The sequence below is a fragment of the Lathyrus oleraceus genome, chromosome 1 (assembly GCF_024323335.1).
Source record: "Lathyrus oleraceus cultivar Zhongwan6 chromosome 1, CAAS_Psat_ZW6_1.0, whole genome shotgun sequence".
NCBI lineage: Eukaryota > Viridiplantae > Streptophyta > Magnoliopsida > Fabales > Fabaceae > Lathyrus > Lathyrus oleraceus.
Window position 1 is genome coordinate 95,802,962 of NC_066579.1, and position 15,312 is coordinate 95,818,273.

At 34.2% G+C, this 15,312-nt stretch overlaps 1 protein-coding gene across 1 annotated transcript; it reads right to left on the reverse strand.

Annotated features, from left to right (window-relative positions):
* Positions 1 to 529: 529 nt before the first annotated feature.
* Positions 530 to 4,309, reverse strand: LOC127118915 (glucuronokinase 1). Its single transcript, XM_051049151.1, has 6 exons — positions 4,033 to 4,309; positions 3,780 to 3,929; positions 2,458 to 2,646; positions 2,249 to 2,365; positions 1,848 to 2,008; positions 530 to 888 (listed from the first exon to the last, which is right to left on the reverse strand). Exons 1-6 carry the CDS (start codon positions 4,240 to 4,242, stop codon positions 645 to 647), a joined length of 1,071 nt encoding a protein of 356 aa, XP_050905108.1. The 5' UTR covers positions 4,243 to 4,309; the 3' UTR covers positions 530 to 644.
* Between the last annotated feature and the right edge of the window lie 11,003 nt (positions 4,310 to 15,312).

A 15,312-nucleotide genomic window follows, 5' to 3' on the forward strand; every position in this document is an offset into this window, starting at 1 on the left:
GTTTGCCTTTATAATTTAATATTACAAATCAACAAATAATTAAATACTTGGATAAGATTATAAGATATATCTTTCTTCTTAACCAAAGGTTATCGATTCAACCCCATATAGAACATGTAATATTGTTAAATTCTCTTGAAAAAAAACCATATATATTGAGCATGAAATATTGTTAAATTCTCTTGAAAAAAAGTTTTTTTGTCTATTAAGATCCTCTCGAAAATACCGTTGCACGCAAATGATATCCATTTTATAAAAAAAACACTAACTTTTTTCATTCAATTATTCTTTTCAATTGAACAATTGTCCATAAAAAAATAATAACAAATTCACACAAAGGAAGAAGCTTAATCAACATTTTCAATTTCGTTGATTATTCTAACGTGGAAGATTATGTTAATACAGTCATAGAATTTTAAGACCAAATTGAGCATTCACTTGGCAAAGATGCTTAACTCCAAATTAGAAATATTGAATATTCATATCCATGTCCAAGAGACAATCTAAGTACTTAAACCCATAAAATCAATTCATATTCAACCCATTTGTTTTTATTTTGAATTCATAAATAAAAAGAACATCTCATATTGAAAATTCTAACTCATAACAACTAATTTTCAAATCGTCAGAGTAAGAATAGTACATTACAACTGCAGGGTTTTCAAGTCTATTTCATTTAACCGAGAAGGAAAAGGTTCAAGAGGTATTAAAACAAATCCTGCTTCATGACATTCATCCTCAAGAAGCTTTACTTGAGAAGTTCCTTCAGGACAATATGCAACAACAGCTCCCCCGCTACCTGTAAATTTCGACGCCGCTCCAACCTTTCTAGCAATCTCTACCATTTTTATGTTCACATCACCAAGTGCATCATCTCCGAACATCAACCTGTACAATATATATACCAATAACAAAGTTTAATAGAAGAAGATTGAGTAGGCAGACAGAAAAAACTCAAAGTAGATTATGAGTGTATTAGGTGAATATGATAGCTCTTTTATTCGGGGAATAGATGAGATGAAGCTTTGCCTATTTGTTTGGACATTAGGTGAGTGAGTCTTGAGATTTACCATATTAGTTCTGGCCGTTACCTTAAAAGAAATATCTTGTCACTTTGTTGATGTGTGACTATGTGTGATTATGTGTGACTATCTCCTGTCCCTTCCTTCTATAATTCGCAAATTTATCATCCAAACGTTAAGACAGCCAGTGGCACCTTTCTTGTGGATAAGTGCAGCCTAGTTTTATTTTAGATGTCGTGTCGTTGACTACGATGTTCTAAAATCAAAGAGCCAAATGGGAAAGAACTTGTCTTGTGTATTAGATTATGTTTACTGAGTATTAGAGAATTATGTAAGACCTTCTCCGTAGCACTAACACCTTTGAACAAAAGCAAGTCCAGTGCCCGACACCGACAAATGTGATTACTTTGAATTTATTTATTTATTCAAATTATTATCAGTGTTGACGTGTTAGTGCTGGTGCAGTGTCCAATGTCCGTGTCTACGCTTCAATGAAAGTACTTTGACCACTCGGTCTAGCAGAAGTAGCCGGTGTGTGATGTGAGTGTTGTAAACCCCCGGGGTACTAAGTTCAACTCCTATTTATCAATGAATTAGTACACTAAATTGTGTAATTAGTAGGCTTGCTATACATTGGTCATAGTTTAGAGCTTTTAGTGAACCAAAATAAAGAACTAAGGACTAGTACTAGTACCTATCAATAAGTAAGCTGATGATTAAGTTTCAAAGATGGATTTTTTTCTTTTACTTTTGAATGCTATCAGTCATATAAACCAAATGATCCAACTGTATCTACATATAATGAAACGGGAAAATAAGAATTACCTTCGCAGGTCAAAATTTTTATTCATGAGAGATGCTAGTTTGGGATAGTCCTTCTCTTCTAGTGCCGTCTTTCCTTCTTCCGCAATATTTGCCACTTCAAGCATAGTTGACACGATGAACTCATCACCATCAAGCCATCTCTGACGTACTTTACTATGAACCTACATGTCAGTATCAGTTAGAATTTATATATGAAAAAACAAATTAAGTTAAGTTTCTCATGCTCCTAATAAAAATGTTAGCCGAAACAATCACTTTAGAAGGCACAAGCAGTAATGTAATATTACCATTACTATTGTAAAAGGCACAAGCAGTAATGTAATATTACTATTACTATTGTAAAAGGCACAAGCAGTAAGCATATATGATAAAAAAAGATAAGGCAATTCCATGACACAAACCTTCCCAGAGTCGCTAGGATTCGCTACATAGATGAGGTATAGAGGTGGGAGTAGACTCAAATCCATTGGTATATAAATTCCGTGCCCTAATTTGTCCATGTTTTCCTTGTTAAAGTCCTATAAAAGCAGAGCAAGTCGCATCACATGATAATTGGTATTCATTATACACATTCGAAAATGAATGTTTGGATCAAAGTTAAACATTATACCATGTAAACTAGGCCACCATAAACTTGTGCAACTCGATCTTGAAGACCAGCAACTATTCCAAGTTCTTCCTCAGCAGCAAGGATAAGGTTAGGCCTCACCTCCACCTTGATTAGATGCCTGACTTTGTAGAAATCAAGAAAGCAGTTCAAGGCAGCACACACAATCCCACTAGAACCCGAAAGTCCACTCTGAAAAACAAAAAAACCATACTATTCCTCAGTAAAACCACAGATTGAAATCTGAAAATGAAAACAAAACTGTGTACACTAATAATAAATAATGAGTGAATCTTGCTAACAAACACCTTAAGGGCACTAGTCAAAATACAAAAGTTAAAGCTTTTATAGAAGAACAGAGCATTGAACACCCATGTAACCTTAAAAGATGTAATTTTATTGTCAAAATCCTCAAGCAAGGTAAAAAACGTTTGCAACCGGAACTTGGGCCGCACCATAAAAATGTTTTACATCTCCCCAATGTGGCCGCAATTGAGGCCAAATTAGACTATACTCCACTGCAATTTCCCACAATATCAAGGATCGCGGCATAAGCAAACTGTACTCCATTACAACTTCCCACAACATCAAGAATCACAACTTCCCACAACATCAAGAATCACAGCGCAAGTAGGACTTCAAATCTTACTGTGTGCTTGGTTCTAAGGTGGCAAAAAGTGATTTTGTAAAATTGATTTTGGTGAAGAGTAGTGACTTTAAGGTAAATCAATTCAGTCAGGTCTGATTATATTCACGTATTAGTGAGTTGAACAATACATTAGAGCATAAAAATCAAGTTTGAAGGCAAAAAAACTACAAAGCCTATCTTCAAGTTAGAATCAATTTTAAGTCACAAGACTCAATTTTAATTCTCCCAAAAGTGACTCCAAACATGCACTTACCCTCAAGTACATTCATTCACAAGGATTACAATAAGAGGTACACAAAATTGGCAATGAGTCTTGCACATTATAAATAGATAAATGGTTTACAAAACTAACAGTGTAAAAAATTTTACTCTATGAATCAATCCAAATGGTTGAAGTTAAACATATCTTCAATGACCAAACAATTATAATCAGGCCCGTCTTTGAGGGTGTGCAAGACAACCTACAACACAAGGCCTCACACTTTTTCATGAGTAAGCCATGGCAAAAAGGGTCACCATACTCGACCGAAGCTATCTTCAACTTCAGCTTCTCAAAAGTTTGAGACGGCTCTGATTATGATTGATCAACATTGTAAACTTACATTGAAAATGAATCTATGTTAAATCAAATAGTTTACATACAAGTAAAAGGTAGTGAGTAGTGACTGATATATACCTGACGAGGGATATTAGTATCATATGAGAGAGTGAAATTGGTATGAGGAAGATGAATCTCATTCTCTTTACAATAATTATAAAAAACTTTATAAATAGCCATAAGCAATCGAACTCCACCATAATAACCCTCACTGTTCAATCTATCAACCTGCAACAACAACAACAACAATAACGTGCAATAACATCATCATCATCAACATGAAAACAGAACATGCAAATGAATACGATGAGAATCAAGTCGAAGAAGAAACCAATTGATGATGAGAATCGAAGTTGACAAGATCGTGAGTAGGATGTGGCTGAATGACGAGTTCATCGGAAGGACGAAGGTGAACGGTGGCATAGAAATTGGAAAGACTGAAAGCGATTGTTTTGCCGTAATAGACATCGCTTGGATTTCCGAGAAAACCAACTCGTGCATATGCTTTGTGTTCGATCACATTATCATCTCCTTCCGCCATTGATGAATCTCTGAATCTCTTTGGGTTTCAACACCACTCTGAATCTCTATGACTTTATTATTATAATACTAATACTATACTATAGAGTTTTTATATTAATCATTTAGAAAGATAATTAATTATTTTTTAAAAAAATATTAATTTTATAAATATTAATAATTTTTTATACAAAAGAAGAACAAAAAAGCAAATTATTGCATTAATATCAGTTTTAGAGTGAGGATACTTAATCATTATCAATCACATTTTGTTAGATAATTAATTCAAACATTCTCTTCATTAAAATTTTGAAATATTTGAATATGTTATTCTCTTGATTTTTTTAATGATGTAGAGAATCGAGATAAAGAAGTCAAAATAATATATTAAATTTTAAAAATATATAAATTATAATATTAATAACTTTTTTTTACATCATATAAATGTTAGCTTAAAATAATACATATTTATTTAACTAAACTCATTCAAAATAAATAAATAAATATACACCAACTTAACTTTAGTAGTAATATCCAATTATGATCCACATTATTGGTTGTCAAAAGCAAATTTATCTTTAACTAGAATTACTATTTGACAAATTCTTAGTTACCTTTAATTTTAGTTGAGAAGTGTTAATTTAAAAATTATTTTTTTCTTTCAAAAATTAAATACTATTAAAAGTAATGTTTATTAAAAAATTAAATAAACTAAAATAATAGTATTCAACTAAATTCATGGTTACTGTAGTGTTGATTAAAAAATTAAATAAACTAAAATTTATTATACATTCTATAAATTATTCTTATGTTTTTCAATGTATAAAATAAAATAATTTTATTAAACCAACTCAATTATCCATTACTTGATTAAAATAAATTAAAAGTAAAATATACATAATATTTTTTTATTAAAATGATTTATTATATAGTAATATTTTTTTAAATTAAAATTATTAAATTTAAAGTAACACAAATAGTATTAATCAAAAAGTAAAATTAAATATAAGTAATATTATGTTAAAATAGAAGTAAGTCATTTTTTAAAGTTATAATTGAGTTTTTTTTAATAAAAAAAATCTTACTATTAAAATGTGAAGATAGTTATTTAGCTGTACAAGGAATCTATCAATTTTAATCAATAAAAATGGAAAAGAAATAAGTGCCGCGTGAGAATGAGGTGGCAACAGCTATTTGCGTATATCTTTCAGTCTCTGTTTCTAACTTTCCAAATCTATCTTCTATATTATTTAAATATGTCATAAAATATATTACTAAAAATATTTTTACAGTATAGATTGCATTTTACATATTCCGAAAATGTCAATACATCTACCTACTTTCGGATAATTGAAAAAAAAAATTATTTCATGTTTTATTTTATTTATGGATTGTATTGTTCCATGGTGGGCCTGGTCATGAGACATTGTCTCTATTATTAATGGAAATTAGCAAAATACTTGTTATAGGTTATAAAATATATTTAAATATATGAAAAAAATATTCATATTTAAAAATAAAAAATTTATTTCTCAATTAAAGTTAATAGTATGCATCATTATTGAATGATATTCAATTTAATACAATATAAAATATTTTTAGATACACATGTCAATTCATAATGTGTTACTCAATATTCATCATGATCTAAGCTTCAAATGGAAAAGTGTTCAACATTAAAGTTGTCCTCCTTGATCCCACCTTTCCAAAAAGTCTAATATCATCTCATTTGGCCAAGAATTGGAGGACTTGTGCATGGTTTCTCTTCAAAGCTTCATTTGGATGAAAGTCACATTCACATTTCAATTTCCATTGCCTGATCACATGACTTGTTTTCAGCATTGCACATGAGGGATTTTGGACCCGATTTCATCATTTCATAGGCATATCACACGCCCATGCAATCATGCAAGTGAATTGCTATTTTTGGCCAATTTTGGAAATGTGTAGAAAGCAATTGCCTTGCCTATAAATAAGACCCCCACTGCTCAGAATTAAGGACACCTTGCCCAAGCTTTGAACTTGCAATCCAAACCCTCACCATTAGATGACAATCTTGAAGGTTTTCAATTGAAAATTGAGTTTCAAATCTCCTTCTATTTTGAGATTGAAACTCCAAGAATCCAAGCCTTTTCTTGTTCCATTTCAACTTCTGCAAGCTTCTGAAGTCAAGCCAAGGCTAATTGGAAGCAAGATCAAGCAAGTTTCAAACTCCCTCGAAGGTGACTTTCCGGAATTTTCATCTCTTCAATTCTCTCTCAATTTTTCACCATTCTTTATGATTTTTTGTTGACTGAAGTCCTACCAATGTAGGCAACAAGATTTAGTTGCTTTGAGGTCAAATCGAAGCAACTCAATTCATGATCCTCAAAATTCAAATCCCTGTATCTTCCTATATACTTAGAATTGGAGAAAATTAAGGTCGGATTCGTGATTATGAGCATTTTCTCTTTGAAATAGTGTCCTTGTTTTTCATTTTCCACTGAGATGAAGTTGGACCAGTCCGGTGGAGGTCACCGGAGCCCTAACTCCGGTGGTGTGTTGGCACACCTCCTGACCATCTGATCATGATTGGATGTTATAATATGGACCATTGCTTTTGATTACCACGCTTACATCTCTTTGACTGATGACCACCATGGAATACACACGTGTGCCTATCAGATCTGCCACCTCAATTAATGAGGGAGATCTAATGGCCCTTGTTTTTTCTTATTTTATTTTAATTTCTGATTTTATGTTTAATCATTTTATTTTGTTTAATTCATATTAATTTCATTTTTAATCCAAAAAATATGGGACTTTCATCAAAAATCTTTAAATATTTTTCTCTTTCATATTCTGAATTAAAATTATTTTTTGGATTAATTTTTGATATTTTTCATGAATTAAATGTTTTTGTGCATATTTTTAATTATTTAAAAATACTTCTGACTTTTTAAAAATCATGAAATTTTTTGTCTAAGGTCCTTTGACCTAAGATAAATCTCTTGGCTATTTATTTGGTGTTTTGAAGAGATTTTAGGTTCTGACCAAATAAAAATGCATTTTAATTCATTTTTAATTGATTTTTAATTGATTAAATGTGTAAAAATTATGTTGAGCCATTTTTATTGTCTTGTGATGTTTGACTTTCTGTTTGGACCTTGGTCAAGGTTGATTTGACTTTTGTTGGATCAAAATCATTGGATTTAGGGGATTGATGAAATGCAGATTTCATCTTCCAAAATGAATGGATGATTTTGATTTGATGAAATTCCTCCCATGACCAATTTGTGTTTCTATCTCCCCCTCCCTCTTCATCTTCATCCCTATTCTTTCCCATTCCCTCATTTGACCAATGAAATCTCTAATGTCTTAAGGCTAATTGGATCATCAATGACCTTGTGTCAGATGAACCAATACAAGTATGACTGAGATAGGTCCCTCCCTTTTGATCTTTTCTTTTAGTGTGTGGTATGTTTTTAGGAGTTTGGTTCTTCATACCAAATCTCCAACATGCATTAACACCTAAATTTTATTGTTCGACCTCAAATAGTTGTGACTTTTATATAAATAAGACCCTCGTTGCTCAGAATTAAGGACACATTGTCCAAGCTTTGAACCTGCAATCCAAACCCTCGCCATTAGATGACAATCTTGAAGGTTTTCAGTTGAAAATTGAGTTTCAAATCTCCTTCTGTTTTGAGATTGAAACTCCAAGAATTCAAGCCTTTCCTTGTTCCATTTCAACTTTTGCAAGCTTCTGAAGTCAAGACAAGGCCAATTGGAACTAAGATCAAGCAAGTTTCAAACTCCCTCGAAGGTGATTTTCCATAGTTTTCATCTCTTCGATTCTCTCTCAATTCTTCATCATTCTTTGTGATTTTTGGTTGGCTGAAGTCCTACCAATGTAGGCAACAAGATTGAGTTGCTTTGAGGTTAAATCGAAGCAACTCAATTCATGATCCTCAAAATTCGAATTCTTGTATCTTCCTATATACTTGGAACTGGAGAAAATTGAGGCCAGATTCGTTATTCTGAGCATTTTCTCTTTGAAATAGTGTCCTTGTTTTTCATTTTCCATTGAGATGAAGTTGGACCAGTCCGGTGGAGGTCACCGGAGAAGATGACCGGAGTCCTAGCTCCGGTGGTGTGTTGGCACACCTCTTGGCCATCTGATCATGATTGGATGTTATAATCTGGACCATTGCTTTTGATTACCACGCGTACATCTCTTTGACTGATGACCACCACGGAACACGCGCGTGTGGCCATCAGATCTGCCACCTCAATTAATGAGGGAGATCTGATGGCCCTTGTTTTTTCTTATTTTATTTTAATTTCTGATTTTATGCTTAATCCTTTTATTTTGTTTAATTCATATTAATTTCATTTTTAATCCAAAAAATATGAGACTTTCAGCAAAAATCTGTAAATATTTTTATCTTTCATATTCTGAATTAAAATTATTTTTTTGATTGATTTTGATATTTTTCATGAATTAAATGTTTTTATGCATATTTTTAATTGTTTAAAAATACTTCTGACTGTTTAAAACTCATGAAATTTTTTGTCTAAGGTCCTTTGACCTTGTTTGACCTAGGATAAATCTCTTGGCAATTTATTTGGTGTTTTGAAGAGATTTTAGGTTTTAACCAAATAAAAATGCATTTTAATTCATTTTTTAATCGATTAAATGTGTAAAAATTATGTGGAGCCATTTTTATGGTCTTGTGATATTTGACTTTCTGTTTGGGCATTGGTCAAGGTTGATTTGACTTTTGTTGGATCAAAACCATTGGATTTAGGGGATTGATGAAATGTACATTTCATCTCCCAAAATGAATGGATGGTTTTGGTTTGATGAAATTCCTTCCATGACCAATTTGTGTTTCTATCTTCCCCTCCCTCTTCATCTTCACCCCTATTCTTTCCCATTCCCTCATTTGACCAATGAAATCTCTAATGTCTTAAGGCTAATTGGTTCATCAATGACCTTGTGTTAGATGAACCAATACAAGTATGACTGAGATAGGTCCCTCCCTTTTGATCTTTTCTTTTAGTGTATGGTATGTTTTTAGGAGTTTGGTTCTTCATACCAAATCTCTAACATGCATTAACACCTAAATTTTATTGTCTGACCTCAGATAGTTGTGACTTCTATATAAGTCCAATTACGATTGCTTAACATAGAGCTAAATTTGACCCTTAAGGAATAACATTCTAATAAGTGGGATTGTAAGCCTCCTATTTTTCGTGGCATTGTTTGGAGACTTGACCTTTTTTCCTTTCATGGAAGCTAGTGGCATACTTGTGAATTATCCAAGTTGGAGCCCTTCTCATGGAAGATGTCTTGGTTCAAGGATCTATACTTGTGAATGAAGGGTTGAGTGTTCTCCAAAGAATGACTTAAACAATTAAAAATCACCATCACACTTGACTAACCTTTGACTAACATTTGACTAATTCTTATTAATATTAATTTACTTTCAAGTCATTTATTTTATGCAATTTAGATTTCAGTCTTTTATCATTCATTTTCCATTTACATTTCATTTAACTTGTTTATGTTTATGTCATTTTCACTCTGCTCATTTGAGCCATATATTATGATTGCATATATTGTTTGTGCACTTTGGTCTTGTTTGTGGTCTTAGGACCTTAAAATACCTAAATAACAACAAAAACCCTAAAAAAAATCTGGTGGACTGTTGAACTTGATCTGAACTTTTGGACTTAGGATTAGACAACATTCCCTATGCAAAAGGACTTGGCTAATGCCAACATTTTGAGATTAAGCAATTGTAAACTAAGCCTTCATCTGATGCAAGCTTTGGATCTTGTTTGAATTCATCTGCTACTCTGTCTCTGAGCTTAATTGTTATTTTGATCTTATGTCTGATGCTTTGCTCTAAGTTGGTCAATGAATAATTCATCTGATACATGGGAAGACAAAGAAGACTGCTAACTATGGAATTGCTTGCTTGGATATGGCTATCAATTTTGATGCCTTAATCTTCATGATGTCTGAATATTACTATTTGCTTTATTGATTATTGTTTGATTCAAATTCCAAAGGGAAAATGGATTTTCTATATGACATTCTTGTCTATTGAATTGCATCTCATTGGTCAGATCTCTTTAACTCTTAACTTTTAAATTTGTGCTTAGGATAACCTCTTCATCTCCTCCCACTTCTTAAATTTCAAAATCTCTCCCCTTTTCAAAAAGTTTTTTTGCTTGTGATTTCAAACTTAGACATTGTTTAAACTAGAAACTTTGGCCTTATGCCAATGAATTTTCAAACTCTTTTCTTAAATAAAATTTGTAAATAAACTTAACCATATTGACTTAAATTTCAAAAAGACAAAGAGAGCTAACAATTTCATTCAAACTTTTGGCCCCTTTGTTCCCTTTTCATTTAAACTTTTTTTTAAAAGCAATCCACCAACTTATTTGAAAATTTTACCATGAACTACGAGGTTTTGATCTCTCATTTTTATGTTGGTACGTAGGCACAAGTCCGAAGATCTTGTCAAACACAAAAATATAAATAAATGAATTCTTTTCTCATCCCCACACTCTATTTTTCTCAAACATCTTTTATACCAAACATATATGCACATATAAAAAAGGGCTCCCTAGGAGTACCTAGGATACTTTGGATGCTAACACCTTCCCTCTGTGTAACCAACCCCCTTACCTGTAATCTCAGGTATTTTATTAGTTTTGATTTGAAAACTTCTTATCTTTGGGTTTTGTTTGTACTTTTCCCTTTTCCTTTGGAAACAATAAAAGCGTGGTGGCGACTCTGGTTTTATTGATGTTAAGCTTATCCATAGCTTGATGGTCATGAATTTCCTGCTACAGAAATTAAGTGGCAAATCTGTTGGGGAGTAGTCCGCAGTGGGTTTAGCCTACTTTTTATGTGTATATATGAATATTTGATGTTTGTATACTTGTTTATGTGATATAATTTGTCTGTTGTGCTTGGTGATCTATGAGTGGTGAGATAAGTTCTAACCCGAACTTGAGTGCAATTAAGATAAGAGGATGGTATAGTCATGTTTTCAACTTGTATGGAGTAGTCCTTAACAAGTTGGCTTGAGACCCATCTACTAAGTGGAGACCCTTATGGAGTTATTGATGTCACATAAGTTATTTGTGGATAGGTATTACTTTCTCTGATTTGGGGTCCGAGAAGCTGAGGACCGTAGAACATTTAACCCGACTTGACCTATTTAAGACGTAATACGGAGACTGTTCAGGTGTAGACCTGATAACAGTTGTTACACGATACTACACTCAGATGAGTTTCTCTTGAGAATATTATGGGTTGATGAGTCAGTCATCCTAACCTATAATATCCGATAGTTGGGATTAAGACTCTGGGAACTTTTATAGAACATGATCTATAAGTTTTTATCCTTAGTACACTCCTTTGGGATGGTTCTTAACCTTACTCCATGCTCGTGACTCACAAAAAACCCTTTGATTCTTGGTTGATTCGATAAAGTCTTATCAATATCAATGGAACTTAGGTGTTGATAAGGTGAAAACCATAATCCACCAAAATGGATGACTAATCTTGACAATGACTTGATCTATCCCTTGACCTTTGTTTGTGTTTGCCTTGTGTGTGATACCTTGCATGTGATTGTTGCATACATGCATACATATGCATCATGACATTCATCACAAAAAAATAAATTTCAAGGAACTGAGGTCTTGTTTGCAAATATTTTTCAGACCATGGATTATGGACGAAGGAACACAAAGAAGTACAATTTCAGACGTCCTGATTTGAAAGAGCTAAGGAAGTTGTCATCTTTTGTATTAGATCCCGTGGACTTTAAGCAACGTCATGTGAAGCTCTTGTTTGTATTATCTGCTGATGTGGTTGAAGAACTTCTGAGTATTTTGGTTCAGTTCTATGATCCTCTCTATCGATGCTTCACTTTTCTTGATTATCAACTTATGCCTACGTTAGAGGAGTATGCCCATATCTTGGGAATACCTATATCTGACAAGGTACCTTTTAGTGGATTGGAGGAGATTCCCAGATCTCATATCATAGCTGAAGCTCTTCATCTGAAGAAATCTGAGATTGATGCTCATTTGGTGAAGAAATGAGGTATTCTTGGGTTGACTTCAGAGTTCATCATTGGGAAAGCTACTGTCTTTGCTCAAGCCGGTAGCATGGATGCTTTTGAAGTTATCTTTGTATTTCTCATCTATGGTTTAGATTTGTTCCCTAACATTGACGGCTTTGTCGATGTTAATGCCATTAGAATCTTCTTGATTGGGATTCTTGTTCCAACTTTGTTGGGTGATATGTATTTCTCTTTGAATTTAAGGAATTCTCAAGGTGGTGGGACTATTGTGTGTTGTGTTCCTCTTCTATACAAGTGGTTTATTTCGCATTTGCCTCATACGCCTGCTTTTGTGGAAAACCAACAATGTCTACGGTGGTCCCAAAGACTTATGTCTCTCACTAATGATGATATTGTTTGGTATGATTATGCATTGAGTAGCTTGGACATTAGTGATAGTTGTGGTGAATTCTCTAATGTGTCTCTCATTGGTACACAAGGAGGAATCAACTACAACCCTGCTTTGGCTCGTCGTCAACTTGGGTTCCCCTTGAGAGATAAACCTAATAACACTTAGTTAAAAGGTCTATTATATCAAGAGGGTAAAGATCCCCAACATTTGAAGCAGAGGATGATACATGCTTGACATAATGTGCATAGGAAATGAATATCTAAGCTTGGTCCGTGCAATTGTGTAGCTTTGGAAGCTTACACTATTTGGGTGAAGAAGAGAGCTTTGGAGCTGAAGATGCTGTATGCTTGTGAAAGACCTATGTCTTTGGTTGTGGCTGAGCCATCAACTCTCCCTAACCAAGATATAGAGGAGTTGAAAGATGCATTCACCAAGATGAAGCAAGAGAAATATATGTGGGAGGAGCGGTTCCATGCTTTGAGCCGAAAGCATGAAGAGTTGCAGCTTGAGTCAAAAGACAAGGATGTGCTTATTGAGATTCTTGAAGACCGGGTAGTGAAGAGGTAGAGAGAACCAGAGGGTCTACCTTCCTCTAGCATGCCTCAGCCTATGGTGCTTGGAAGAAGATTGTTGATCAGCTAGTCCTTGAGAAAACTCAGATGGAGACATCCTTTGAATCTAAGATTAGACGCATTCGAAGTAAGTACGCACCCACAACCAGATCATCTGATATAGTTACTAAGGGATCCTTAGGATGATAGTTTCCTTTTATCTTGTATTTATATTTTGGTTTCTAAAATTGTACTCAATGTAATCCTTCCAAACTTTTATGAATAAAAAGAGATTATTATGGTCAATCAAATTATTGTTATTATATGCACAAATAGGGCTTCATGTGTTCCTTGAAATTAAAAACAATAAAAAACATTGCATTTCATGCATCATTTGCATATCAGGTTTTCTTTCGCCAGATGTCTTATAAGTTCTTCTTCTGTGCATCAGCCAAGCTGACTCACTGATACAACACTCGTGCTAATCAACCGAGAATCATGGAACATTTAGAGCAAGAGAACCGAGAGATAAATGATGAGATTGCCATGTTAACGGCGCTGATGGAATCTGTCATCGCTGCATAGAACCAGTCTTCACCAACTCCCGTAACTCCTCCCTAGAGGACTGCTATTTCTGAGGTTGCTACCTCAACTGTTCTTGTTACTGCCAGTCAATCCGATCTTTCCATGCCTGCTGGATTTCCTTGGGGGATGCCATCCAATTTTATGCCAAAAGGGTATGCACCCATCTTCGTTTCTCTGCCGACATCTAGCCCGGTCATGTCAGTACCACCACCCGTTGTTCACACTCTGCCTCGTGTTGAGGACACCATCTACCACTCTGAGTCGCCTGAGGGTCCAAATGTGTATGAGAAAATGGATGAGATGAAGGATCAATTCCTCGAGCTGCGTAAATAGTTGAAGGTTTTAAGAGGAAAATATTTGTTTGGGAAGAGTGATGCTGAACTCTGCCTGGTCCCCAATGTAAAGATCCCGATGAAGTTCAAGGTCCCCAAATTTGAAAAGTATAAAGGGAATACTTACCTTCTGAGCATCTTGTGATGTATGCCAGGAAAATGTCTACTCAGACTAATAATGATCAGTTGTTGATTCACTATTTCCAAGACAGTTTGACTGTAGCCGCTTTGAGGTGGTATATGTGGTTGGACAGTGCAAGCGTCTGTACGTTCAATAACTTAGGCGAGGCCTTTGTCAAGCAGTACAAGTATAACGTGGATATGGCACCGGATGGAGACCAGTTGAGGTCTACGTCTCAAAAAGATAAGGAGACGTTCAAAGAGTATGCCCAGAGATGAAGGGAACTGGCTGCCCAAATTAGTCCACCGCTTGAGGAAAAGAAAATGACGAAAATCTTCTTAAAGACGCTGAGTTTGTTTTATTATGAACGTATGATCGCAAGTACCCCCAATGATTTTACCGAAATGGTAAACATGGGGATGCGGCTAGAGGAAGGAGTTCGTGAAGGACGTCTGTCTAAGGAAGAAGCATCGTCCATCAAGAAGTATGGTGGGAGTTTCTCCAAGAGGAAGGAGGGAGAAACTAATTTAGTGTCAGTGGGGAGGCAGAGGAAGCCTCATGCCAGAAAGAGTTCTCAACCCCATTAACATTGATGCTTGTCGTGACTATATATAAAATATAGTCTATCGGGTACTTGACTGCAAGTGCACAATCCAGTCACTTTAGTTTTAAAAGATATCGATCCCACAGGGACCTATGGTCAAACTAGTGTTACTAAAGTCACTATGTTTAGCTAAGGGAATGATTAGTAGAAGTTCGGGTGCAAAATAGTAAATCTAAGGGAAATTTAGTTTTAAGAAATAATTGATGGAAGGAATCAGTATGCAACGCATTAATTGTTAGGGATTCGATAAGTCACCGGTGAATAGTTTAGATGCCAAATATCTCTCAGTAGAAAATATTTATTTAAAAGAATTTGTCTCACACTCTCGTGATTGTTGATTCGGCCTATAGCTTTAAGTCAGAATGTACGCTTTCGCTGTCCCATTTGAAGTTAAAATTACTTTTTGAAAATA